We start from the raw sequence: 10,973 nt of genomic DNA, 5'->3' as shown, positions 1-10,973 counted from the left end.
CAATATTTATTATGAAATATATTGTTAGGTTAGATGAAGGGGCTTGCGATTTAGAATTGTAAAAAAGTATAAAGCAAGTATTTTCAAAATAATTAAGAGAAAGGTGATTCTGATCTAGCCATTCTTTGATAACTATTTAAATTTATTGGCTTTTATGGCTGGAATTTACCTTAAAAAAATATTGCGAAATCATCAGCATAAGAAAATAGCTAATCAGGAACATTGATATTACAAATATTGTTTTTATAAATAAAGGACCAAAAACTGTTCCTTGTGGGACTCCATGTACCTCAAAATTAGCTTTACTTATATTTGTTCCAATCTTAGTGCTTTAAAGTTGATTTTCTAGGTTATTTTCAAAAAAACAATAGACAGTCGTTTTTAATACCAATTTTACAAAGTTCACTCCATTAGAATGCTTCTTTATTAATTGCCTTAAAAATTCGGAATATTAAATTTTTATTTAAATACGGTAGAAGGTGATTGTGATAAAACGCTATCATAACTATCATTTCTTTATGAGGATGAGGTTGAGGAACCTATCCTGCAAAGGCACCGAACCTAGAAATCAGTAAACCAGTACCTAGTCTAATTCCAATGTATCTGGATAATTTTTGTTAGGTTCTGGAAGGTAAGGTGATCAGTCTTACGCTTCAGGTGCCAGTCCAGGGATAGCGAAATATTACAGTGTAAAATCACCCTTTATATATAAAAAATATATATAAATAAAAAAACTTCAAAGTCATCTTCTCAGGAATCGAAACAAAAACTTAAGAATGGTAGTGGAACGCGCCAAACACTTCACCATGAGGCGGATCTATATTTAATCGTTTTCCATTTTTAGGGTTTTAATCTGCGATTAACCATTAAGTCGGAAACATTCGGCCGTTATTCTGGTTCTATTTCACATATAATGGATCTGTATTATATATATTATTAACCCAAACCCGGACAGTATTGAAAAAAGAATGTGTGAATTCATAAAGATTTGGGGATATTTATCAGTGTGAAATAGGAAAATCAGTAATTAGCAACATTAAATTGATCCAAACAAATTATGTCATTTCGAGATTGATCAGTTCTTCACCACACAAAAAATGGAAACGCGTATTCATAAATTTCACATGAGGGATGTTCTAGAGAAATATAAAAGAGCTTAATGGTCACCTAGTATTCTCATCGACCTGTTTTGGATTTTGGCCTGACTTAATTATTTTAATTATCTCTCATTTTAAGGTTTAAATAAAAAAAACACAGTTATGAACATATTCATAATCAAAACTATTTTAGGTTTTCATATTTCATTTTATCTAGATGAATTATCTCTCTAAGACTTTTCGATTGGGGGGATAGAATACTCTAAATTTCCCCTTTTATACATCTAACACTAAAAGTATCAAGTAAAAATATGTATAAATAAATATTTTGTTACATAATAAATAGTTAAGTCCTTGTTTGTTCGTAGATAGACCATTATAGATATGCGCTCACCCTGTACCATAAACTATACACTAATGGCATCTGTCAGGTCAACCACAGAAAAAGCTGAGAAAAGTCAATACATAGTTTTTCGGATAGTGGCGGTGAATTGCATTGTTTATAAATTCAATATAAATAATAATCTTCAATAAAACTGCAATTTCTTGCAATGGCCACCGAGCAAGAAACCCCTAACACAGCTCCAAATGAACCACCTCCTCCAGTTTCTGCACCAGATCCAGAAATTCCAGCACCAGCTAAGGAAAACCCTTTAGTGGAAGTTGTCCAGGAAAAACCGAAACCCGCTGTTGTTCCGAAAGCTAAAGGGAAAAAGAGGAAAGCTAAGGCTCTAAGAGATATGACTGCTCCTCGGCAACCACTCACAGGTATCAGATTTCATTGTTATATGGGTTTTTTGAGCGCTCAAAGACATTAGACTTTTTTTATAACAAAACACGTATACCAGGCCTTCCCGAAAGACCACAATAGTTATAATCATACAACTAAAGTGTATCTTCAAAATAGTAATTTATTTTACTCTTTATACAAACTTCGAAGACAATATTTGAGTTTGTCCAAATGTTCGTAGACAAAAGACTGAATTCACCCCCCCGGGAGTCATTAAGATTAACAAATTACAACAGGGATGGAGAACACCTTAAATAAGGGAATATGGAAGTCTAGGAATGTACAGGGCTTATGACCTGTCATTGGCTGGTTTAAGTGGCCACTTTACACACTGTGTAACATTCACCATTTTGCCTATGTTTAAACGTCCATATTTCTTAAATTCTTCCATTTGTTGATTTTAGTGAAGTTAAAGAGCTGAAACCTTTATTGTTAAGAAGAGAGAGGACTAACTCATATATTGTAATGAAACCAACTGGTCCAAGAAGTTTAAAAATTGAAAAATTGTTTTCAGGCGTTGCCTAGTATGTGAAATAATTCAGTCAAATGAATCTCTTCTTAACAATAAAGGTTTCAGCTCTTTAACTTCACTTAAATCAACAAATGGAAGAATTGAAGAAATATGGACGTTTAAACACAGGCAAAATGGTGAATGTTACGCAGTGTGTAAAGTGGCCACTTAAACCAGCCAATGATAGGTCATAAGCCCTGTAAATGCCTAGACTTCCATATTCCCTTATTTAAGGTGTTCTCCATCCCTGTTGTAATTTGTTAAACTTTGAAGAGATAAATATTAGGTAATGTAAATCAAACAATGACAGGCCATAAGCCCCGTAAATATCTTGAGTTATTTGAATCTATTTTATTTTTTAAAACGTAATAAATTAAAATAAACATATTATGATAGATGGAGAACATATTGGACAAGAAAAATGACAGAAGTATAGGCATTTACAGGGCGTATGATCTGTTATCAGGCAGTTTAAGTGGCCACCTTACACACACTGTGTAACATTCACCATTCTGCCTATGTTTGAACATTCTTATTCCGATTATTTCAATTATTCCATCTGTTGTTTTTGTGAAGTCAAAGAGCCGAGATGTCTTTTGTTCCATCCAATCTTCAATCTGAATATAAAATTTTTCATACAGAAAATTAAATTCAACAATGTTTCCAGGGTATGTGCGCTATCTGAACGAGCGAAGGGAGACTCTCCGAGCCGCCAACCCTCGACTCGGGTTTGCAGAAGTGACTCGGAGACTCGCGAGCGAGTGGGGCCGACTGCCCGTGCTGGAAAAACAACAGTATCTTGACGCAGCTGAGCAGGATCGCGAGAGGTATTTACTAACATCATCGTCATCATGTCCCTATGCTTCTTCCTATCGATCTAGGAACCACGGCCGCGGTCCCAATGAGGAAGTTCATTGCTACGGGAAATTAGATATAAAAAGTGGTAAAATTAGAACATTTCATTGTATGGTAAAGTTGAGGTTGATTGCGTGAAAAAATTCATAAAAATGAACTACTTGGAAATGTCACAAGTTCATGCCAGCTGGGGTTTGGTTATAATTTTTTTATTATGTCTGCAGTTATAAAAAAATAACAATAGAATCACCATGTAAAGCGCCCTTGAGGTATTTTATTACGAAAATGGCGCTATATAAGTTATCCACAATAAATAAATAAATTGTATTTCACCCTGGATAATTTATGTTTAGGTATATCAAAGAATGGTCTCTTTACAAGGAGACTGATTCGTACAGAGCTTTCCGACAACAACAGCTGGACCGTAAGGGGGCTGAAGCTAACAAAGGGGGCCCATCTATAGGGTCTCCTCCCCCCAAGAGGCAAAGACAAGCCAAAGTGGATAATCACAATGGTAAACTTTATATGATAAATGAATTTTTTTTTTCAAAACATGATTGATTTTTTATTGCTGTTTAATATGCATGTTTTTTATTGCAATTTAATTACACAATTAAAATTCACGGTGCCTTTCAAAAAAGGTGAAAAACTGTAGTGTTTGGAACGGAACATTATGCTTTGAATTTTATGAAATAAAACATGCCCAACTATATTGAGAAAAAAAAGAATGTTATGATATGTTCATATTTAGAATTTTAAATCTATTATATTTGAGGACAAATAATGTTTATTGGAAAAACCTTAATTAAGGTTTGTAGTATTGTGGACTCACAGTTTAGAGGTCTTAGGTTCGATCCCCGCTCTACCACAACTTGATTTCTTTTTTATAATAGAAAGTTATGTACAATTCATTGAAGATGGCCGCCAAAATTGAAAAATTTGTGAATCCCCAGAATGCAAATATTTTATTTAGAAAAAATAAATCTTTAAAGCTTCTCTTGAAAATTTATTTTGTTTTTGAGAGTTTGAGAAGTTTTTCCAAATTATCAAACACTCTCCCTGCATTAAAAGAAAGATAATTTAGTAAAATAATAAAGATGCTACATCTTTTATAAAAACAGTTACACTAAACAAAATCACATTTTGTACTTACTTGTCATGTACTTAATAAGAAATGTATTAAAATGATTTTTTATTGTATCTTTCGTATAATACATATAACACAGATTTTATATTCTCTGTGCATTTTCTTAAACAAATGCAACGCCAATGTCACGTATGTGCATTTCAATCAGTTTTACAAATAAATGTACTAGGAAAATTAGTTTTAAACAGAATAAAACAGCAAAAACTGCATCGATAATAATTTCTTCCTACATTATTATACAATAAACATTAAAGATGTATTATACATTGTTTCTGAAAAACAACTATTCTCCTAACTTGATATTTTCACATCTCTAGATCTTTCTAGAATAAGTTTTTTTCCACCCCTGCGAGTGTATTATTACGTGTCAAGCAAAAATGACCATTATTGATCTTTATATTTTACAGAGAATGCATCGACAGATCCTATTCCAACGGGTCTAGCTAATGGTGTTGCCTCCAATGCCCAAACTAACACTAATGCACATGGTGTGACACCACTGCTCGCCTCAAATAGACCCAAGCCTGGAATACCCGCCGTGAGTACTGCTTGTTATACGTTTTTAAAAAAAACATTAGCTTGAAAATGCCCCAAAGACGAAACAATTGTCCGACAATTGAAAAAAATAAGTGAAATCAGTAGACTCAAATCAGTATTTGATTCCGTATTAAGATACTCAAGTCACCCATTTCCAAAGTTCATCTTTTCCATCTTGCTTTGTAATGAGATAGTCATAAAAAATAAGTATAGACCTCTCTCTGTATTAAAAAATAATTAAAATCTTTAAATAAAGAGTTCAAATCACAACATTTCTTTAATGTGACAGATAGTTTTTGACTGTTTATTTTAAGATATGTCATGGAAAAGATGACTTTTGTAACTGTTTTATGGACATGTTGCACTTAGGGAATGTTTTAAAGGAACAAGATGAATTATAGTAATTTTCAAAAGTAGTTTTTAAGGTGAGAAAATATAACTATGTTTAGTTAATTACTTATACATATTTATTGTAGAATAAGTACAAAAATAAACAAAATATATATCTTCGAAGAAGACAACATGATAATGGAGAGCAGACAGACAAGATGCGTTCTGGAATTCGACAATGTTTTTCAGCCGCTATACAGACTGTAAAATACTAGTTTTTGATTTTTTTTTAAGGCTTATGTGCTTCCTTTATTAAGCCGTAAAATGGCACACTCAGTACATTTTTGATAAATTAAAGACAAGACATACTGGACAAGGTAAATTTTGGAAATTGGCCAATGTTTTTAACTCTTACACAGTTTTTTATTTTAATAAATAATAATAAATTACTATTGTTTCTTTGATTTATGAGTTTATTAAATTTTTTTTTAAATTAAACAATGGAAAACGCTTTTCCAGGTGGTATAAATTTGACTACCCCCATGCTAGTAAGGAAGTAAACAACTCTTATCAGTCGGAGGCTAGTGACTTATATTAGTGAAAATGTAATGTCTATTGTGGTGTAGTATTTCGTTTTGTTTTTTTGTTTCTGTAATTTGGCTTTATTATGTATTTCTTTTTGTTAAAATCTTGTAACTTTATATTATATTAAATGAAACAAAAAATGAAAAAAAAAAGTTTTATCAATGTTTTAATTAGTGTTTACCGCAATTCTAATATAAAAAAAATATACCACTGTGATTCAAAGAGTTTAAAAAAGAATATGGAAGTTTTGTTATTATTATTTATTATTATAACTAATGGCTGTAGCCAAATTGTACAAAATTGAAGTTAAATACAAAGTTATATAATAGAAATAAAACATAGTTAATTGTTATGGTTAAACTCAGTAAAAGTAATGTATAGTGAAAAAAGAATAAAAGATTTATAATAAAACAGTGAAGTATACAAGAAAGGTAGTAAAAGGGAGAAAGTAATTAATATACAGTTTCATTAAGACATACCAGTAGACAACCACAATTATTACTGATGTTTCTACACAGTCAACTCTAATTATCCACCCTTAAAGTAAAATGTTCTGTTTCTATCTTTGGTTTCAGTCTACCGTTACTCCACCATCCAGCGTACTGGGATCCCATGACTCCATGAGAGGGGGAATGGACCCAAACCAGAGGGAAACAGATATACCGATCTTCACAGAACAGTTCCTACAGCACAACAAGCTACGCGAGACAGAACTTCGGCAGCTACGGAAGGCTAATACAGACTATGAGCAACAGGTTGGTATATCCAATTTATTTATGCCCTATTTTTTTTCTAATTTAATTAAAATAATTGATCTTCTCTTTTATTCTACACTACACATTAACAGTCTTTTACTGAAACCGATCAGCACATTAATTTAAATTCAGTGATTTTTTTAGTCTGTCTATTGTTGATGTTTACTCTTCTTTCTTCTTCTTTATTTTTCCACATTCACTCCTAAATGGAGCATGTGTACAACACCAGACGCCTCCAGCAGACCCTATTGCTAGCCAGCACTCGCCTCCCATATCCCTTAATTTTGCCGAATAAACCCAAAAGATCGTCATCGACGATCTTCCGGGACGGCAGATGCCCGTAGGTGTGAGAAAGAGGCAACTCGGGTTAAGGCTCTCTTGATGCATCCGCAGCATGCGTCCAAGCAAGGCCCATTGCTGCATCCTCAAAACACTCATTATAGGAGGTTGCTGTGCCCTTTCTCGGACTTTAGTGATAACTACTCCCTTGTAAAAAATATGAAAAAGGGAGTCTACTCGAGTGGAGGAGAATAGCCGTCGAGTTTAAAACGCTTCTCCGGGATTCTGGTTTTATTTCACACAGAATTGTATTCTTTATCTGTCTGGACATGTATAGGGCATTTAATAGTTTATTTTATTTAGGACAATAATCTCTAATCAAACTTTTACCTTAATATTTACATTTCTAACCAATTTGAATCATTCTATTGTTGGAATTTTCTAGAATGCCATTCTACAGAAACATATAGAGAATATGCGCGGGGCAGTAGAAAGATCCAGAACCGACTCGGCCAATCAAAGATCTCGCACCACAATGCTAAGAGGACACCTCACCACCCTGGTAGACACACTGGTCAGAGGACTGGGTAGTGTTTCGCTTCCGGGTAAGACATTTATATATTTCACCCAATTATAAGTGCACAAATGTCAAAATTGGGGGGAATTTCAGTATTATTGTACTTGCATATTAAAAGCAAGGTCAATAATACGCTACACTCCTATCTTCATCCTCTGTTTCCATGTACATTTATATTTATTGTACAAATTTCAAACACCAGGCTCTGTGAATTCAAATCTTCTCTATATAAATATTTTACAATGTACTTACTTAATATACTACAAAAGTACTTGTGCCTTATTATTAATTATTATCTTTACTATGTATGTATCGGTTAATATCACATAATATGACGTAAACAATTTTTCGCAAGCAAAGTTTTCTTTAACATATTATTACAATTTAATTAATTTATTAAAAAACAAGATCTAGATGTTAAGAACGATTTAAATGTATTTTATATAAATAAAATAATAGGAGATTAAACAGTATCCTAAATAAAAAAATGTGTAAATTATTGTCTCAAACTAAATTCAAAATAGGTGCAGTGTAATTGACCATTTTGTTTAAGTGTCTTATGACTCATGTTTAGGAAGAATGAAGTCTTTACATCAATAAATTACAATGCGGAAAGTTAAAAAAAATTGGCAATATAAATATTATTTGCTGTTATACACACATAATGTGAAAAGGAGATAGTTTAAACAGTTATCATAAAAGTGTGAAACAGTCCGCGATGTAAATGACAGTTGAAATTTTGTGGTGCCGTACTAAAAAAGTGATACCATATAAATAAAATTTCCAAAAAAAGATATTCCCTATAAATAAAATTTCCCAATATTTAGGGAAAAAATCGTATGCATTTTATGCAAATTCAAATTTTTACTTTCTTGTTTTTAAAGTTAAGTACCAAGATAAAATTATTTATGCATGTATTTTTTTAAATTCAATAAAAAATAACACATTGCAGTTTTGTTTGAAAAAATACAAAATATTTGTAATTATATGATTGGTAAATATGAATAATCCCCAATCATGACACTTACAATTTTTCTGCAGTATATTTAGTATAGTCTTGTACAATTATTATATTTTAATGAAATTTCATTTTTTCCATACATTTTTCATTTCCTCACTTTTAAGTTTTCCTCAGTTTTACACTTTTTTTGTTGCTCCCTTGAAAAACGTAAAACAGGGGTTTTACTGTAAAATAAAGTATTTTAAATTTAACCGAGTTTTATATGATCAAGTGAATTTGACTAATTTTTAAGAAATTAAAAAAAACATATCCAATTTTGATTAAATCCATCATCTATTGTCTGTGTAGTTCTTCCAAATCAACCAATGATAAGAGAGTTGTGACAGATTTCCGGTTTACAGTAAGGTAACTGACCAATCACATCGAGAAGAAGGGGAAGAGAACTTAAGACGTCACATGGAAGTAATTTCAAAAATACAAAACTTTAAAAATCATAGCGCTGATAATACGATACATACAAACATATATTTTTTAAAAACAACTAAATTCACTCATTGGAATACAAATGTAGTGCCTTATCACTGAATGCGGAAATATAAATATTTATTGATTATTTACAATTTATTATAATCCAAATGTTTGTAGGCAAGTACTGCATTTTACCGCTTAGGGTTTTATTAAGATTTATTTGGCACCGCGTAAGACTGAACATCTTTCCTTCGTGCAAAATATGATCAAGATATACTGCAGTGCCCTATGCACCATCAAGCTCAGATAAGGGTTCAATGATGATAATGTACATTAGATTAAGTAATTTAAATAGGGGTGAAAATGTTAATATTTTGTTCTTTCCTTATTGTAGGTGGTTTGAATGGGGCGTCAAAACAGAACATCGAGCAGTATATGGAATCATTGCGCTCTCTTGCCGGTGAAAGCAAAAACCACGCAGCTGTCAGACAAGCGAGAGATTTTCTCACCAGAATGGAAATGCCTACGTAGATTATTACAATATAAACAACTTATGTAGGCACAGGTAACGCAACCTAAGTTGAGACGCAAACATCGAAAGCCTGAAAGAGGTCTTTTTGCCTCTTCAGATCCACACATCGCAAAAAAAATTCTAAGCTGTAACGAATTGACTTCCGAATTTAAAGGAGTTTTCTGTAAAGGTTTTGTCTGTGTCCCAGCAGAAGAAGAATAAAGTTCTATGTTTAAAATAAAATCAGAAATCTGGCCGAATGTTTTCAAATACAAGGCGTGCGAGAAATCGAGTGGATAAGTCCACCTCATTGTGTAGCAATTGCCGCGTTTGTCTACCATTCTTGAGATCCTGGGTTCGATTCCTAGCAAGGTCGACATGAAATGTTGATTTTAAAGGTAAGTCTGATCACCTTACCTTCATGTAACAGATACATAATACAATGCCTTTGACTAATGTTAGTAAATATTAGTATGTAATCACTAAAAAACACAACTAAAAAAGTCACTAAGTGGTTATATATGTACTAATATTTACTAACACTAGTTAAAATGTTAATGCTTTAATCGTAAATAATACAATGCCTTTGATTTATAAGTGCAGTGCCCTATGCACCATTGAGTGTGAAGAAGAATGATTTTTTGTTTTTGTAAAAGAAAAATTTGCGTTCTTATGATTTACCCAAATATTTCATTTTGAGGGCCATTTTCAACGAGTTGTAAATAACTCACTATTAGAAAATGGAATCACATTGGGGTAGAGTGGGATTCGAACCTCGGACCTTTGGTCCGTGAGTCCGAGACACTAGCCACGGGACCACAACCCGATTTTAAATTATGATGAATGATTTAATAATTAATTGATACTTTAATTTTATACTTTTATGTTGATGTCCCATGAACGCGTGCCTCGCTATGAAACAACATTGTAGCCTTCTGAAGCCTATACATATACGCCAATATGCACATTTTTCTTTGTTTGTTCGCCTCAACTTGTATTGCGTTAGCTATATTACTGGTGTGAATCTAGCACGGCCTAAGTCGTGGCTGCCTTTGATTCTTTCGTAGCTTCCGCTGGATATAAATGCATATTTGTATGAATTATGTACTTCCATTTTATGCAACAACTGTCTAGAAATTTAATCTGTGTAAATAAGTGTATGATTAGTCATATAAGTGAAATAAACATTTTTTACTCTATTTTCTTATTTATTTAAAAGGTATTTTGCCACTACAATATTTCCCTGTTACCGCAGATTAGATGCAGATCTAATCTAGCATCGTTCCTGTTGTTTTATTTTTTAAATTTATTTTATCAAAAAAGTTTTACAATTATCTTTCTTGATATATATAAATATGATATTTATACATTTTTTACTCAACGTTTCTACCTCTAATGGAAAAGGATGCTGGTGTTAACAAGAGGGAGTTATTACACTTTTTTTTATTATTTTAAAAACAATCCAAATACATATTTATTATTACAAAAATCGATGAATACAGCTTGGAATTTAGGATGGAGTGGATTTTATATGATCCTTTAGTTTGAATTTAAATACTTTTATATTTTC

At 32.1% G+C, this 10,973-nt stretch overlaps 1 protein-coding gene across 1 annotated transcript; it reads left to right on the top strand.

Moving 5' to 3' along the window:
* Positions 1–1,508: 1,508 nt before the first annotated feature.
* LOC148273737 (high mobility group protein 20A-like) lies at positions 1,509–10,602 on the top strand. The gene is made up of 7 exons (XM_088238279.1): positions 1,509–1,865; positions 3,066–3,225; positions 3,607–3,767; positions 4,808–4,938; positions 6,428–6,607; positions 7,332–7,491; positions 9,287–10,602. Exons 1-7 carry the CDS (start codon positions 1,649–1,651, stop codon positions 9,421–9,423), a joined length of 1,146 nt encoding a protein of 381 aa, XP_088094405.1. The 5' UTR covers positions 1,509–1,648; the 3' UTR covers positions 9,424–10,602.
* Positions 10,603–10,973: the final 371 nt, after the last annotated feature.

This window comes from Micrasema longulum, unplaced genomic scaffold (genome assembly GCF_059751315.1).
Source record: "Micrasema longulum isolate JH-2025_06_02 unplaced genomic scaffold, ASM5975131v1 h1tg001854l, whole genome shotgun sequence".
NCBI classification, from domain to species: Eukaryota; Metazoa; Arthropoda; class Insecta; order Trichoptera; family Brachycentridae; genus Micrasema; species Micrasema longulum.
Note: the sequence above shows the minus strand (reverse complement) of the source record. Positions and strands in the feature narration are given on the sequence as shown.